Below are 19,231 nucleotides of genomic sequence, written 5' to 3'. Positions count from 1 at the left end.
GCTCAAAATTTAACCATTTATGTCTATAAAGGCCATATAGCTAATATTAACTCGGCGCTACTCTAATTTTATTCCCGTATATTGTGCACATTCAGATTCCATATCTCAGAAATGCTAGTTATACATTTCATCACTTTAAGCCTCCTTGGAGAGGCTTAATATCAATGTTTAAATGTACACTGTATTGAATGTACACTGTATTGAATTTTGCCAACAGGACTTGGAATAGTAATTTAAATACAGCGTGTCTACTCTTAGACGAAGGTTTCATTCAAGCAGAAGATCTAGTTATTTTACGAATTATTAAACACATGGCTTTACATCAAAGAATTAATCAGAGAAAGCTATAAACATTAGAAATTTACCTGTTAGAGGCATGTATACATACTTATATGTTCTGCGTTAAAATTAGTTTGATAAGTATGATCTGTCGACGTTTTTACTCAACGTTGTTTTAGAAATACTAAAAGTAGTAAACGGGAATTTCATTATATCGTAATTAATAGTTATAACAAGATTAGTAGACAATTTACTCGTTGAATTGAAAATATAAATATTAGGATCACTTTACTATGTAGCATATTTTTTTTAAATATCCATCATACTAGTCTTGATAAGCGCAAATACATGAAAATAGTGTGCACAATACCAAAGTAGTACCACGGCAAAGCTTACACAGAATACTAGCGGAGCAATACCAGTGTAACAGTGCTTCGCTTACGTATTTGAGAAAATGTTATTAAAATGCTTAACATTTCATAATATGCTGCCCTGGTCGATGCATTGATTAAGCGGAGGCTGACTACTGGACCTAGAACAGGAGTGTCGGTTCGACTGCCGCTTAAAGTTCTTTTGTACCTGGGTGTTCTTCCGGTGAAGGAATTTGGTCTGAACTTTATTGCATTCTTGACAATAGTAATATTCATTTTTAGTTTACTCTAATGTACTCTAGGTAATATTCTAGGTCAGAGGTCGATGGACCACTTGATTTCCTTACAGCAAATATCTGGTTATTAAGGCTGAAGAATTCATAGCATAACATTATTTAAATATTGTAGAAGTTTGATTAATTTATTGTAAAACTAATTCTTTAAAATATAATTTTAATAATTGTCTGCATGAATGTAACAATCAGTCTTGAGAAATTATAGTCAAACTGTCTTACCTACCTTACAGAAGCCCGAAATACACTTTAGTGAACTGATAATGTATTGAAGTATTTTAACTTTAAAGTTTGATATAAAATATCTGAAGTAAAAAAGCAGTTTAGAGAATAGTTATAGTAAATATATGGATAGATGGCTTTTTACTGCTGATAGAAACTTTGATGATTTCAAATCCCTTCCACTATAAATGAATAATTAATATTAATAAAGTCTATAGAAAGATTTAAAAATAGCTATAGGAAGTTAGCGAAAATTGCAACATGTTTTTGCTTCTGAAGGAGAGGTACCCGTGTTCGTCTACCCTCGAAATAAACAGAGTTTAATTCAAAATTTATACTAAACCAAGAATGCATTTTTACCTAAATTAAATGTTTTATTTCCAGTTAAATAAGTAAGAAGATTTAAAATATAAAGAAAGACCGAGAACTTGTCATTTGCCTAAAAAGCATTCAGTTTCTACTCCGAAAAATCAATTAAATTAATTTTTATTTATGTACACCTTAAAAAGAAATCTTGTCTTTATATTAGCACTCATAATCTATTTATACTCAATAAAATTCAATTAGAAAATTATTTTTGGGGGATAAAAAATAATTAAATTAGTATTATAGTAAATACTATGATGTTAAAATTTTACACTTATAGCTTATAATAATTACTCTATTCAGTTGTAAAACTTCATTTAAATCAACAGTAAGTTAAGAAATCGTAAACAAGCTAACAAAATGCTTAATTTTAATGAACTTCGAAAGAAGAAAAAATGATAGGGAAAACTGAGATTCTTGATATATGTATAAGTCGAGTTAAAGCAGCCCCACTCTTTTTGCAATGGTAAGAAGATGAAAGCTGATTAGGGAAAGACGAAACTATATAGAAAGACGTTAATATTTTTCTTACGTCAGTTGTGCTCAAAAAAGTTCATGGTGGAATACGATTTCTTGTACCCCGCTGCTTTTGCTGGGAAAAAACTTACAAATACTGGAAAAAGGATAAATTTAATACTACTCTTCTTTTACTTCTATGAACAGAAAGAGCATTTTATATGCATATTCCTTTTTTTCTTTTAAAGATTGAATATTGTGAAAGAATGTTTTATTTTGCTTAATATAATTTTATTTGTTAACAAAAGCGCATATGCAACTAATAATTGCATGATGTGAATAATAATTGTATGAATGAAAATTGAATTATTGTGAAAGCCTTATGGCAAAGAAAAATGTTGGCAAACATTCTAAAGATCAGAATATTAAAACGTAACAAAAGACTATGCAAGTTAAATTTCTTCTTATGTAAACTTTGTGAACTTTATAAATTGAATTTTTATAAAAGCATCGTGATTTCTATTATGTGTTTCTAATATTAAATTCAGTCTGAAATTTCTTTTCTTCATGTATAATATTTGCTATTTCAGTTGTATTCATTAAATTAATCTAAACAAATTCAAGTGAATATTTTTTCTTGAAATTTTTATCTGTGCAGAAGAATGACGTTGGAAGACTATACAGAGATTTATCCTATCATTTAGTTTCTTCTTTTGCACATAAAATTTGTAATTTCTGTTTATATTTTATTAGCATAATAGCGAATAATAAACAATTGTGAAACTATATCTGTAGACACATAAGGTATACAATAAGTCTTATGCTCAAGTAAGTTTTGATTAAGTTAGCAAAAGTTATGAAGATGAGTTATTGTTGTATAATACTCGTAGTGTTGATAATATGTAATGCTGAAAATTAGCGAATGTATGATTCTGGCTTTAACTAAAAAGGTAACTGCCGACGAATTTTGAATAATTATTAAATATGACCTATTACTTTGACCTCGACAGCAAACTTAAATACTTCCACTTCCAACACTTCCATCTGGAATATCTCGATCTCAGCATTTCTACCATAACCATCTATGAGATGGAAGTAGTCGGTAACTTTTGGACGTTAGCATTTCTATCTCCGAAATCATAAGAAACAATGTGGGATAACTAGCAGTAGCAGAATTTATGAACACTTTGTGAGAAAATTCTTATTGATCAATCACGCATATTTACAATACTCGAAAGAGGGAGATCTGAAACTGAAATATTAGGGTCATTTCTCAGATATGAAGTGATTTCAAGTTGATGCTGTTTCATGTTATACAATTTTAAATACTCTGAATCTAAATTACAGTACTATTAATTCCCAACGCGTAATTTTTTTAATATTTTACAGTCCTTTAGAATTTTTCTATGTCAGGAAACTGAAGAAATCCGCCGTGCCCTCTCCGGGATTCGAACTAGGGGTCCCCGGAAAACTGGTCGAGCATGATTTTAGTTACACCACAAACGGAAAGAAAGGATAAAATACCTCATAACTTTGTCATTGGAAATGTGGTTTAATATCCTAAAAGATATAATTGCAATAAAAATTTAAAATGTTTTAAAACTACACATACAAATTATTCTTTATGTAGTTTAAATAGAAGTAATGTTAAATATAAAAATATTCAAGATTAGTCAATCTAAAATACGATAAAAGATAATATTATTGTTTAAACCAATGTACAAAAAACTGAAACGTTTTTGGGGAGGAGTGTATATGGCTTTGAGTATGGATTATTCAGAAAAATTATTATCCGAAGTAGTTTCTCCTTCTCTAATTCGGCGGCCGAGCGGTAAAGTCGCTGAACACTGGTAGTTCGGTCCGAGGTTCGAATCTCGCGAACGGGCGGGCTGCATGGGCGTTTTCGTGGTTTTCTCCATGTGTAACGTGTATACGTGCCAGGTTCCCTTAGAAAGTCATCTACGAAGGCATTCCTCCCCTTAGACAGATAGCCCTAGTGTGCTTTGCCATAATTAAATAAACCAAACCAAACCTCCTCTAATTCGAACAAATGGGTTTATATGTCATTGGTATATTATTTAAAAAGTTGCACATCACTTAGACATTTAGTTTATTTTTTCCGAACTGGATACTGATATATACCAATTTTCGTATTTTGAGTGAAACTAAGATCTTAAATTTTTATTTTAATGCAGTATAAACTGCCCACATGTTTAATAAATCTTATTTTCTTCCATGCAGATTACCCAGAAATATATGCTGTGATTGGCAGTACAATATCTATTCCTTGTAACCTCAACGCCCCTTCCCCGGATGATTCCTTTTCGACGGTGCTGATGTACAGGAATGATACTCCCAATCCCATCTATACCTTAGATGCTAGAGGAGCTACAGCAGCACATGAATTCTCTCATTTTGCTAGTCAGGTTAGTTAACAATCCAATGTTATTTCTTTATAAGAGATATAAAATTCATTCCGTATATACTTAACAAAGAATCCGCGGCAGGCATTATCCTCGCGAAGAATGGTTCATGTATCAATTTGACATTTCTACTTATTATTTTATGTTAGTCAAAAGCACGGATATTAAAATCAAGTTAAAGTTGCAATTTGTCGAAAGATTTATTGTATTTTACGTTTAACCTAGAAGCTTAAAATGGAGATAAAGTTAGAGAAGTAAAAAATTAATTTCGCTTTTTATGTGTCCGCCGAAAACATCAAACATCGCAGCAAAGATATTACAACACAGAAATGTCACCGAAAAACAACGCAAGGAAAAAACATCGTGGGAGAAAAGAAAGCAAAGAGAAAGCATTATGATTCTAAAACATCGGAGTATAAAACATCGACTTCGAATATAAAGGTGTTGAAAATCACAGTTTCAAAATACCATCGTAAAAATTATCGTGTTATAAAATAAAGCAACTACAAATCATGTCAGGACGATAACATTACAGACAGTATGTTTTTCAGGTTGTAAAAGTTGTAAATGCATATTCGTGTAACACTTTGTGAGCGCAAGAAGGAATGAGGAATATTTTTACGTCTAATATTTCATATTTTTGGATTAATTTATAATAGTTTGCTAGAAGGCATAAAATGAATCTGAAGCATTCAGGAACTGAAAATGAGTAGAAAATTATTCTTACATATGGCGGTTAAGAAAATTTTAAATTTATGTAATTAACTATCAAAATCATTGTTTACTGCACGAAATTACCTACATTAAAATTATTTAACCAACTGAAACAAAAAAAAAAGATTTAATTTTACTAAAAGAATATCAGGTAAACAAAATGATAGAAAATAGTTTCATAATTTGATAATTTAATGCAAAAAAATTAATATAGGTAAACTTATGCAGTTACTTGTCTTCCATTTTCTAATTTTTTAGACTATATTTTTCATGAAAAACTATCCTTATAACTTCATAAAGGAAATTAAATTAAATAAAGACTTTTAGTAGTTAAGTATAAAAATTTACAATCCTATAACTGGTATATGTAGGAGTAATTTTCTCCTCATTTTCAGTTTCTGAAATCATGCGTTTTCTTCTTGCTTTGTTTACTAACAAAAATAAACCCAAATATGAATATGAATGAGTATAGAAGTATTTCTCGTTCTGTCTTGCGCTCACAAATAATTATTCGAATATATATTTACTATTTTAAATCTTGAAAAATATATATTTTCGATGTTATCGTCCTGCGATGATTTTTATGTGCTTTATTTTTGTCCACGGTACTTTTTACGACTATGCTTTTGAGCCGCTTTTTTTCGACGAAGATATTTTATTAGAACTGAGATGCTTCTTTTTTCTCCCACGATGTTTTGTATGACATTGTTGCATTGTTTTCTCTGCGATGTTTTCATCTGTAAGCGGTTTCATTATGTAAAATAAAAGTTAAGTAAATTTATTCAGTTTTTTGTATTGCATTTATTCTCCGACATATGGTTCTGGAAACTTTAAGTTCTTATAAAATTTGATAAAAATGTTCAGTATAAGCATATGTCACTTAGACTGAGTCTACTGCTTTAAACTATCTACTTTTCAGTTATAAGCGCAATTCAAATATTTAACTTATTTAAACTCAAATCTTTACAATTTAAACTTATTTCGTCGTGTTTACGAATCCTTGATCACACTCGCATATACTGTTCAAATCAAAAACTGTTAAGCTGAAACTAGCCTGCTCCTATTTCAGGTGTATGTGCCGTATCATTTAGGAGATCTTGGTGCGACAGAAAGATACAACAGAAGATAATGCCTCTCAAATCAAAATTAATTACCTGAAATAAATACTTCTCAGTTTTCAGAATCAGTAGTTTTATCGAAGCAAGAAACAATTAAAATTAGCAATGGCCTTATCGGGACGCAACTGTAGATTTTTCGATTGTTAGTCAGTTGTACTTTTTAGTTGTACCATGAAGGCACGGAGAAAGGATGGTAAAAATTTCTTACATTCTCACCCCCTTAAAGGGTGTTGTAGAAGAAGAGACCAGTCATCAAATACTGGTTGTGACGATATATATCTCACTATTTCAGGCGCTACCAATTCAAGTGTCTTTCAATTTCATATTGAAAATGCGCAGTGAATTCATGGAATTCAGTATTTAGTGAAGATTTTTGTTGCAAAATTTGGCTACATTAAGCAGTTCTGATTTCTGTTAATGCTCAATGTTCAGGCAGCGGTAAGCTTCAGTTGCATAGCAATACCAGAGTCTCAGCTTCATTTAGAGTCCAGCTAACAGACTTAAGCATCACAAGGTATTAAGAGACGTTGGACTTTAAAAAATAGTTTTTTAAGTTTTTGTGTTTTCAACAAGAAATTTTATGCATATGCATATTATAACATCAGTTTATAAAATATATGTTCAAAATTTCAATTTATTTAAAATTAAAAAAAATTAAACAAATAATTAATTATTTTAAATAAAGATTTAAAATGCTTCTTGCGCGCTAATTCCTTTATTGAATATGATGGATCAGAAATTTTTAAAAAGGATTTTTGTGAATTTAAACCCAGTTTTTGGAAAAAAATCACCTCTTGTTAAACATTATCACAAGTTTAAACTTCTTAATAACCTCATATCCAAAAATGCACACACAGATCTACTGTAACATATAAAAAGATAGTTTCTTCCAAATATCATTCATTTTTAACTAAAAATGAGAGGCACATGCAGCATTTTCAAGACATACGAACGAAGCAAAATAATTTCTCTTGAGACAACGAAGACAACGAAGACAACGAAGCAAAAAAATTTCTCTTGAGAAAACCGAATTTAAAGTTTTTCTTCAAACTTACCTTTAATACATGATCATGAGAAACAGCAAATTGACTTTAAATATGAATGTATAGACACTGGATAACATTTTTGCATCATTTAAATATTTTTAATCTCATAATATTAAATTTGAGAAAAATAGCATATTGCAAATTGGTATGTGACTCGAAGTTAGATATAGAAACAATTTATGCATTATATCCAATGAAACTTTTAAAATTCACCCGCATCATATGTTTTACCTTTATTTGTTACATTTACATTATTTTTTAATGCTTTACAATATTATTTACTATTTCTTTTTTTTTTCCAAGCAGGTAAACTTATCTTTTTGCTTTGGTTCAAGCGACGTTGATCACGCTTTTTGCGACGAGTTGGCTTCCCCCTGTTCTATGCCTATAATATTTACCTAACCAAAGTTAAATTCATTAATAGTTGCCAATAATGACATTTCTAGCCTTTTTTAAGAAATAAACATTTCTTTTAGTCAAATATATAAATTATAACATCAGTAAATAACTGTTGAAAGACATTATTTTACATTTTTTCCAAAATTTAGAGGACAAAGTTTACGATGTTTACACATTTTAAATTCTTGTAACTTCTTTAAATATTAGAATATTTGAACTCTTTTTGGATATGATGTAGTTACGTATGTGGAATATTGCAAGTGTAAAAAAAAAAAAAAAAAAAAAAAAAAAAATCAATATTTTGGTTGATTTTTAGCTATTTTGAAGTCCACCGTCCTGTTAAGAATGTCTTGGAAGTCTGGAGTAAATCCTACAAGTTGCGTTTGATTAGATGGAAGAAAAATTCCTTCTTAACAGTGGCATGGATTTTAATTCTACTATTCCGATTCGATAGTCAGAAAAATCACTATCACGATATACGTCTAAGCTGTACTTAACATGAGTTATGTCTCGGAAAGTTGCAAACTCTGCAATTGATTTTCCTATTAATCGACTTAGTGTCATTTTATTACTGTAATTCTAAGTTTAGAAGGATGCTTGAAGTGTCTGTTGATGAAAACAGAAACTTCGTTTCTAACATCCTTAATAAATCATCATTAATCAAAACCGTAAAACAACCTTGTATTTAGCGTAAGTATAATGAAACACTCAATTGATTTCGAGGGCAGCTAAAGGTCCCTCCTCATCAGGAGAAATAAATACATAGAAAGAAGGAAATAAAGGAGAAGGAGTCTCAGAAACACGTAGTCCTTACCAGCACTGCACGTGGTTATAACTGGATTTTTAATCAGAGTTGCATTGGCCGCCTACTTTTACTGAGCCAGGCTATCTGATCAAGCAAAAAGGACAAGAAAAATTAGCGAAGTTAAAATGGGGAGCGAGGGGCAAATGCACCTTCACGCTCACAATCTGAACTTCAAATAATGGAAAGCAACCACTGAACGGATTTGTATACCCTCTGGTAATACCAAACGCGAGGAGGTAATGCCATCTATTACGACTGACATGAACCGATTTTGTAAGTTACGCCTTAAGCGTACGAAATTCTTGAATCATCTACAGTTTCTACTTAAATGCAAACATCAAAATATCATTCCCAAATTTATACATGTGGAAATGTAGCCTTAAAGCTTCCGTTCACGTTTCAAAAATTTTGCATAAATTCAAATTGGCACTTCTTCGTCATATTATAAGGGACACGCGGAAACGTTTATCTAAAATTGAATTTGAATTATATTACCTCCATTTAAAAATTGCTAATTCAACTGAAAATGCTTCCTCATTTGAACATACATCCTGGTCTAGAACCGATACCGTTTGTCAACGGCATAAAAATGTGCTTATTTCTAAATTCCTTAAATTCACACACCAGTCGGATAGTCCCATCTCTCTAGCTGATCTTCCCACTGTAAACGTTAACCCCATCGTTAATATCTCCAATAGGAATCTTTCGGAGGATCAGTTAAAAGTATTAAAATATAATTTCATTTTTTCAAAGACATCTAAACCTTCAATTCCTCAAATCATCGCTCCTATAGAGAAAGCCTTTAAATTCTCCAAAATTTCGGAAACGCAGAAGGATACAATCCGCCACCTAATTACTCATAACGTTAATTTTAACAACAAATCTTTGGGTTCGAATCTTAGCAAAAAGGAAAATGAGAGATCTTACGTGAAATTCATTCTGGTACTAATATCATTATCTCTAAAGCTGATAAGGGCGGACAGATCGTTGTTATGGACAAACACACAAATATTACTGGAGTCTCTAAACTGATAAATGAAGGCCCTTACTGCTCGATCCCTAAATATCCTTCAACTTCGGACCTCACTAAAGTTAAAAGTGCTATTAAATCTTCCCACATTCTGCCAACTCAGTTGAAGAAATCTCTTATTCCACCTATTATTATTGCGCTAGGCTTTATGCTCTTCCAAAAGTCCACAAAACCGGTATTCCGTTTCGACCAATTGTTTCCAACATAGGTACTGCTTTATATCCTTTGGCCAAATATTTAGTTTCCAGATTTTCTCCTCTACTTGCTAACAATATTCACACTTCTAACAATATTCACAATTCTGTTGAAGTCATTGATAAACTTGAAAATATTTCTCCCCTTCGTTCCATTATGGTTTCATTTGATGTCAAATCACTGTTTACTAATGTTCCGGTCGAAGGAGCACTAAATTGTCTTGAAACTAGGCTTCGGGAATTTCACTTCACACATACTGAAATTAATAAGGTGGTTTCGCTTACTAAAGTTTCTCTAAGTCAAACCCACTTTGTTTTCCAAAATGTATATTTTCGTCAAGTTGAAGGATTGGCTATGAGTAATCCTCTCAGTCCGGTACTTGCTGACATTTATATGCACTATTTTGAGATGAAATTATTTGATAAACTATCTTTTCGTCTTTGGATTCGGTATGTTGACGACACTTTCGCACTTTTTGACGGTTATAAAGAGGATTTAACCGAGATTCTATCTATTATGAATTCAAATGATCAAGCCATCCAATTCACTCTTGAAATTGAATCCAACAATTCCCTCCCCTTCCTCGTTATTCTTATAATCCGCAATGAAACTGATTTTAGCACCACTGTGTACCGTAAACCCTTTGCAGTTTGTTTACCACCCCATGCCAAGTCATGCCACCCTGTTAAGCAAAAAATGGCTTCTTTTTACTATTATGTATTCCGCGCGCTTAAAGTTTGTTCATCTGAATCTTTGCTTACCAATGAACTTAATTATTTGAGAGCAGTTGCGATTGACCGTGGATTTTCTCCCGTGATTATTGATAAAGCCGTTAAAAAATTTTCAGATTCCCATCAAAGAAGACATTCCACTGTTAGAAATAATACTAATGACCTTGTCGTGCTTCCATTTTATCCTTCTGTTAGCTATAAAATTGCACGGATTCTCCAGAAATTCAATTTTCAAGTCGGTTTCTCCCCTATTAATAAAATTCACCCTTTGATTCTAACAGATTGCGTTTCTGTCTTGAATTCTTGGGGAATTTGTAGTATATCGTGTCAATGTGGTTTAAGATATATTGGCCAAACAAAAAGAGCGTTGAAGTTTCGTATCCAGGAACTTGAATCTTATGTCAGAAAAGGTGAAATTAACAAGTCTTCAATAGCGTATCATAGTTGGACATTTAACCATAATTTTGACTTGGGTCTGCATAAATTATCCAAAAAGCTTCTTCCATAGGTGAATCGGATTTTCTTGAGGCTTTTCACATTCACAAAGATTTAACAGGTTTAGTTAATGATTTGAAGTCCAATCCAGTCCTTCCTAATGCCTTTAAAAAAAAAAAATTCTGCTATCTTAATTCAGTTATTTTTGCCGATAGATGGCGTTACCTCCTTGCGTTTGGTATTACCAGAGGGTATAAAAATCCGTTCAGTGGTTGCTTTCCATTATTTGAAGTTCAGATTGTAAGCGTGAAGGTGCATTTGCCCTTCGCTCCCTATTTTAACTTCGATAATTTTTCTTGTCCTTTTTGCTTGATCAGATAGCCTGGCTCAGTAAAAGTTGGCGGCCAGTGCAACTCTGATTAAAAATCCAGTTATAACCACGTGCAATGCTGATAAGGAGCACGTGTTTCTGAAACTCCTTCTCCTTTATTTCCTTCTTTCTAGGTATTTCTTTCTCCTGATGAGGAGGGACCTTAAGCTCCCCTCGAAATCGATTGAGTGTTTCATTATACTTACGCTAAATACAAGGTTGTTTTTACGATTTTTATTGTCACATTAGCGTGTTTCTCTTCTAGTCTAGATCATCATTAGCCAAATACATAGTCATCACGCTCACATATCACGTACTTCTCTCTCTGCGAAGAATCAAACACTTAAAATGATATTTATTATAAAGCAGACTTGTATATATAAACGTAAATATTTATTCATTTAAAGTTGCTTTTGATTTATGTCTCTTCTTCTGTATAAGGTGAGCACTCTAACTTGACGCTTAACCGAAAAAAATTCAATCAAAGACTAGGATTTTGTAGAAAAAGAAGAAAAGAAGCAATTATCTTCTGTAGAACTATGTCATTTAATAGGGAAAAAAAGAATATCAGTGAAGTATTTTAATTCTTGAGAGATTTATTGGCAGCTATAATAAATCGGACAACCAGTGCAATGTTACAGTTTCGGATTAAAGCAGATGTAAGTTATTGTTTCGTAACTTATCCTTGTTAATTCATAAATAATTATTTTTACTTTGAACTATTATTCAAATGACATTCTAAACTACAGAATTAAACTTTCTTGAAGTGACATACGTTCACTAAAATCTGTCAATGCAGTCAATGATTTTATTTCAATCCAAAATTTCACAGTTAAAAATGGTCCCCTGTAATAAGACTGAAGTTTTTACTATTATTTTTCTAATTTTCATTCATATATTTATTTTTAGTCCTCATATTTAAAATTTAGCCCCAGAGTATATAGAAGAATATTTTCATTCAATGAATGAGAGGGATTCCGTACATTTCCTCGTATTGTATACTAGCCGCTACGCGGCCAGCGCTCTTCTGGCTTTTAAATGCATTGGAATAATGCCTAAAGGAAACACCAAACATTAAATTTAAAAACTGCACAGTTTTACTTTGCAGAACAATTTTATGAAAAAAAATTAATAAAAATGTATTATATATAAACAAAATTACAATGAAATAAGCAATATCCCTTAATACAAATATTAATTATTCTAATAAATAAATTAACGAACTTCCCGCTGCAAAATCGTAAATATTCAAATGGTATAAAGGAAGTTTAGAACTTTGTTTCCTTTAAAAAAAATCAGTATCTTAAAAACAGTGAAATAAGCAATAAATACCGTGTAAAAAAAACACAGAAAATAAAACCTCTGAAAAAAAAGTATAATTAATAATATTCTATCTCATATTTTCAACAGACAGCAGTCCAGTATACAAAGCATTGAATGAAAACTGTTGCCAAAACCACATTTCTAAAAGAATGAATCTACTATTCAGAATGACGATATTTCATCAAAAAAGATAAAAATTGTCTGGATGCACCTGTATACCAAATTTCGTAGTCCTGAGTCTATTAGCTTATGCGCAGCACGAACGAGAGATACACACACAGACAGAATCTTCCTTTTATTATATGTAGAAATTTCAAGGGTATCAGAATATTTCTAAAACATCAGCTTCGTATTTAAGTTAAATTGTGTTTAAATGTAAATACATGTCCTTTGCTTTCTGTCCGAGGAATCCTTTTAGCACGCAATCCGACAGAATGCATCATATTCTATTTATGCTTTTCGGTGTTTAAAATACATTCGTAAATTTAAAAAAAAGTCTGACTTCGCATTTTGACAGTATTTTGTTTCGTTTTGACTCTGATTCCTAACTTAACTAATAACATGTATTACTTCCGTGTATTCACAGAACACATTCAGAGTTAATTTATACTTTTGCATTACCAATTATATACAACTTGACTGATCTGAATTCTTCGATGTAGTAGCACTTATTAAATCATAAATAAAGCATTCTTACCACGTGCGGAAATTTGATTTGTATTTCAATTAATTAATTTCCTTTTTTCGGTAATTAATTTTCGACATTTGTCTTTTTTTTTTTTTTTTTTTTTTTTTTTTTTGCAATGTCTAATTGTCAAAAGTTAGCATGATATCTGAATCAGTCAATTTTAAAGGTTAAATGTCAAGATACAATTGTACACATAATTTTATTCTAACCTATTTTACAAATACGAAAATTATGGCTTTATGCTTCGGGTTCAGGCCTGTTAAATTTTGTATTATGCTAAAATTGTAACCAAGATTTTGGGTTATTGATAAATTTTGTCATATTACCTAATAAATAGCTTGGATGATTATTTTCAAAAGATTTGTTTTTGTTTATTTAGACTAATTTCAGTGAGACTCAAAACGTTAATATTTATTTCGTTTTTTCAAACTCTTCGTCATGGAATTTTAAAGTCTAGTGAATTCCTAAATAGAACCTGTCTCACTAATAATGTTCAATTAATAAGTATAATAATTACCTTGGTGCCATCAGCTGCAAGAGACTTTGTTAATTTGATAAATGTTTAAGCATTAGCTGACTTTCTTTTCACTGAAAATACATTGATGTCTTTCTCTGCTTCTTTGAAGACTCTGCCGTAATAAGAATACCCCTGGTGGATGAAACTCACGAAAATATCTTTCGAAATATTAATCATCAACACTTATCTGATACCGGGTCTCTTTGGGAACTCCCATTGGATCTGACTTAATTAACTTATATAATTTCAAACTCATATATAAAAATATATCACTGGATAGCATTTTAGGATTATAATTTGCATTACTGAATGTTCATTTCTTTACCTTTCTGTCTTTCTTAAAATTCATTTATGATTCCAGCATTTGTATACACGAGGTGCTCCAAAACATTGCATTATTAAATATTTATCTTGAACGACTTATCGTAGACACAGGGTTTTGGGTTCAGAAATGGTTTAAATTAACTAGATTTTATGAATTTAGGTTTGATCCGACTATTTTAGTAAAACATGTGAAATTCGATGCTTTTCAACATGAATCACATGGATTAAAATGTCTATGAGAAAAATGTTTTAAGTAATTGAAACTGCTTAATAAAAACGATTTATCGTGAAAATCAGACTTCTTCGAGATATTTTTATTCAACGTTCAGATGCTGTGAAGAAATGGAACGACGCACTTGCCTCATAAATAGATACACGCATATTAGTATTGTGTGCCATCAGTTGCGAACTAAATTGCAGATTCGGTCTAAAATAAATAAGTTTGTCAAGTCGAAGATTTGTTTAGTCGAAGAAGTTTATTGGAAAGGTTTAATAGTTATCGTCGAAAAGGCACGGCGTGATCTAAGGAGACGATAGGGCTGAAAAAAGAGAAATTGTTAGAGCAATTTTTGCAAGATCTCATTTGGCATTATTAAATATTCGCTCTCTAACTGAGATACCATGAACCGCAAGGACCATTATTAGGGATTAGTGGTTTGAGCTTACGGCGCTTATTGTGCAGAATACTGTATAAAAAGGCTTTATAATATTTTAGTTCTGTGATGTATGTTCTTGTTTCTTTTTAAGGTACTAGGAAACAGGGGTCGTTTCAATGCGAGTACCCAGAGGCCAAGTGCTGCTTCATTGACTCTGCAGAATGTCCAACAGAGTGACGCAGGAGAATATCGTTGCCGTGTGGATTTTAAAAGGGGTAGGACTCTTAACTGGTCGGTGAAGCTCAATGTCATTGGTGAGTTTTATTCCTATTGCTTTATAGTATTTGTAATTCAGGATATAAGGATTTGAATCAAATGGAGAGCAATTTCCTTTGTAAAGTCGATTGCTAAGTAAATTTAACACTTACTCAGGAAAAAAAAATAAAACAATAATTAAAATCAAAAGTTGAAAACAATCTGTGGAATTAAATGATTTTTTTATTGAAATACCATACATAGTTTTTCAACATTTGATGAAAGTTTAATTTACACACAAATTATTAGTTATGGGAGGATTTTATATATTATTATTACCAATGGTTATGATTGTTAATATTATTACTACTATAATGTATATGTGTCTTTTTTACCAAGACACATGACCAATATTGTTTTTATACCAGCCATAATTCTTAAAATAATAATACTGTGCCTTACTGTAACCAGAACAATATGATACAACAGCTTTGAAAATAATTTCCACTAAAAACTGATTTTCTGAGAATGTTTTTATTGCATTGCCAGCTGACTTTTGATATTTATCAATTATACGGAGCTTTGATTAACATGGCTGTGAAAACAAGTAAGTAAATTACTTGTTGCTAACACACAGCTTCAGGAGGAAAGGAAAACATTTCTCTTAAGTGAGTGGGTGAAAATCCTCTTCCCAGTATAATTCATTTTTTAAGTTCACATAAACAAAGAATGATTCTAAAACTTATGACATTTGACCTTTTTCTGAATTTAATTTTTTTCATTGAAATTTACAGAGTATTAATATGGCTTCCTTTAATATTCAAGATGATCCTTCTTCTCCTCAGAACTTTACAGAAAAATGTCTGTCATAATGTACATGCCTTTGTTTTTTAATAAAAAGGAAGCCCTCAAAAAGCAATGGATATAAGCAAATTTGCATTAAAATGTGTGTCATTTTTGTTCAGCGAGTATAATTTGACAATTCATCTTCTGATGTTCCTAATTATCTGAAATTTTTAATTATCTGAAAATCATTCAATTGTGTTTATGTAAATAATCAAGACTGAAGTATAACAAAATGTGATGCTAACAAAAATACGAAATTAATGCATGTCTAAAATTACATTTCATATTTACGAATCTAGATCCTATTTTATTAATTAGTAATTTAATAGTTAATTATTAAAATAAACTTAATTTATTAGGATCATTATGATTGTTTTCTTTATTAATTCATTAGTATTTTGCTTGAAACAAAAGTTTTGTTATGCTTTTTAAAATGTTTAGTCATAATTTATTTTCAAGAAATGCTTTTTAGTGCATCTTTTTAAAAAATGAGTCGAATTATGTTATTAATTTAAATAGTTCATCAATAAAAATCTAACGTAGTTTCATGTCTCATTGAGCAAATCAAAAAAGAAATGAAGAAGAAGGCATACACAAAGGCACGTAATCAAGGGCTTTGGGTTTCTTCTCTAATTTCAATACTTCGTCTTTCTACATCAAAATTTTTAATTTTGTATCATGATATCATTGAATAGAATTAAAGGTAGGAAAAAAGGAGAAATATCAGTTTCTTTCCATAAAGCAATTGAAACTGAAGCTGTTGAAATATAGAAAAACATTATTAAAACATAGAAATTAATTAATTACAAGACATTTCTTAAGATCATCATGTTACTTTTGTTAAAGATTATCATTTATTTTGCAGTCGAGCAAAACCACTTCAAACAATATGTCTTATTACTGGGAACGGAATACAGTATTTAAAAACAGCACTGCAACTGGAGCTGAATTTTTCATCTGTGCTTCATTTATAATATTTTGTTATTTTTCCCTTTTGTTTTATCATTTGTTATTTTATCAGTAAAGATAATAACTGTTATATTGAAATAAAAGCTACTAAACAGCAACTAAAAGCTACTGAATAGCTATTAAAATAAATTCCCCAACACATCTAGAAAACATGATGCTTTAGAATTTAAATTAAGATTTAAATTGACTCTGTTTAAAAAATGTGCATTTTGAGTAGGTAACGTTGAGTTCCTTTTCTTAAAAGAAAAAGTTAATATCTGCAATGAGGAAGAAAAGAAGCATTTAAATAACCGAATTATGCATTGTTAACGAACTAAAGTAATCTAAAACCAAAATTCTACTTACAGAATAAAATAAAAATGAAAGGAACCCAAATTACAAGCTATGTTTTTACTCCCTTCTACGAAGTTTTAAAGTTAAATTTTAAAATCACATATTAATCATTTGGACAATTAATCATTTGCGTGTTAGGAGTAAATAAACGTGACTTTAATACCATTTATTGCAAAACTTCTAACTTAAATATTTTAACAGATATAATTAATCCGAGCATTATTTATTTTAATAGCTCATTTTAAAAGTATAACTGAAAGGTATAACTGGTAAAGGTATAACTGAAACACAAGCCGGTATAGGTTTAAAAAAATAACAGCAGACAGCTATCCCTTAAAATTTATTTTGCTAAACATTATATCAGATCCGTCAAGTTGTGCATTCTAAAAAAAATAATATCAATTTCGTTTTAAATGATGTATACTAAAGCTTCATTTTAAAAAATCCAGAGTTATTTACAATATTATAAATCTCAGGGAGAGAATGTTATTGTATTACACATGAAGAATTTCCATCATTTTTCTTTTGCATCTTTTGTATTTTTGCTCTAATCGTCTAATGAAATGGTCTTCAAACATTGTTCCGCGGAATCCCTGGTTCCGTGGGTCAAACCTCATGATTCAGCTAGTCAAAACAAAATTCAAAAAGAAGATGGTAAAATCGCTCACACTGTAGAGTCATTAGTTTATTTTTGAAGCAGGAGACGTGAAAAATCTGTATTGCCCTCCCTTGAACTCGAACATACACCTCTCGAATACGCTTCAAGTTGCTACCGTCACACCACAAAGGCATGCTTGAAACAGCGATAAAATACCTTAAAACACTAGTTAGTAAAGCTACATTTAGTTATAAAGTAATTTTAAAATTTAATATGTAGCTATCATATCATCACATATTCATCACTTAGCAGAACTTAAAAGTTTTCTAATGGAAAATGAATTAAATTTAGACTACAGTGTTAAAAATAACGCAAAGGAATTTTCTTTTTTTAATTGAAGAAAGTTTTAAAGTGATATTTCCCCATACAGCTATAAGAATTTTAATGCTCTTCAAACTAACGTAATTAAGTGGAAAATCTTTCTAAACAAATGTGGCAACAAAAGCAAAATATGGAAACTAATTAAATGCCGAATATAAAATGCGACTCCAGATAACATAAATATAGAACTTAAAAAAATTATGTAAAAAATGCCAGAACACTCTTGTCACTAAGTACTGTAAAGAAGGAAGTGTAAGTGACACCCGAAATACAAGCTAATGCTGTTAATAATGCTGAAATACAAGCTAATGCTGTTAATAAGTAAATTACATTAATTTTATGTTAAAACTGTTTAATAAAAATACAATACTTCTCTTTAATTGTCTGTACATAAAACACCTATAACATATTAAAGCCACTTAAATATTGTTTTAGGATATACTTTTGTAAGCGTGGCATGAGGATCCCCCAAAAAGAAAACATTAGAAGGGTTCTGTGAGTTGACAAAGTTTGAGGGCCACTGGTTTGATGCAGATTGGAATTCAAAAGTCTGAAAAAGAATGCCTCCTACAAATTCTTAACCTATGCATTTAAAGATCTAAGATTTTAGTAATATTTTGAAATAGTAATTCGACGTAAAACAGTAATTTTAAATAATAATTGGGCAAATTCTTTTTTACAGCGGAAATCCTTTTATCTCTGTGCCAAAAAAAAAGTTTAAAACTTTTCAGAGCAAGATATTTCTTGAACGTTTGTTCATAGACTCAGAACTCTACTTGGCCAATTGAATTAAATAAAACTAAAACAAATAACTAAAATTAAATAGGCCATTAAACTAAGATATTTTGGTCATTTTTGTTAAATAGATCCGAAATTTCAATCTTTATAAGATCATTCGATAAATAAGTTTACAGTTAGCAATTATTTAAAAATCTTAAGAAAGACTTAAAAAAATTCAATTCATAAGATGCAAAGCTGACGCTGAAACGAACTTCCAAATTTAGACGAAAAAAAAAAAAACGATTTAGGGTGGTTTAGGACTTAGCGTGATGATATGGAATTTTAACAAATCCTTAAAAATAAATGTCTTTCGAATGTAAAAAGTATCTCTCAGAAGTTCGTAAATGAAAAAGTTTCGTGCATGTTCT

The 19,231-nt window shown here is 30.6% G+C and overlaps 1 protein-coding gene across 1 annotated transcript in view; it reads left to right on the top strand.

Moving 5' to 3' along the window:
* LOC118190823 (synaptogenesis protein syg-2-like) overlaps positions 1–19,231 on the top strand; it is a 431,621-nt gene that overhangs the window by 95,907 nt on the left and 316,483 nt on the right. Inside the window, exons 3-4 of the mRNA XM_085819684.1 lie at positions 4,229–4,413; positions 14,853–15,015. Of these exons, the coding sequence (XP_085675810.1) occupies positions 4,229–4,413; positions 14,853–15,015 (348 nt within the window). The remainder of the gene's footprint in view (positions 1–4,228; positions 4,414–14,852; positions 15,016–19,231) is intronic.

The sequence above is a fragment of the Stegodyphus dumicola genome, chromosome 6 (genome assembly GCF_044657685.1).
Source record: "Stegodyphus dumicola isolate Sdum_Otavi_A_Nest chromosome 6, ASM4465768v1".
Lineage (NCBI taxonomy): Eukaryota > Metazoa > Arthropoda > Arachnida > Araneae > Eresidae > Stegodyphus > Stegodyphus dumicola.
Note: the sequence above shows the minus strand (reverse complement) of the source record. Positions and strands in the feature narration are given on the sequence as shown.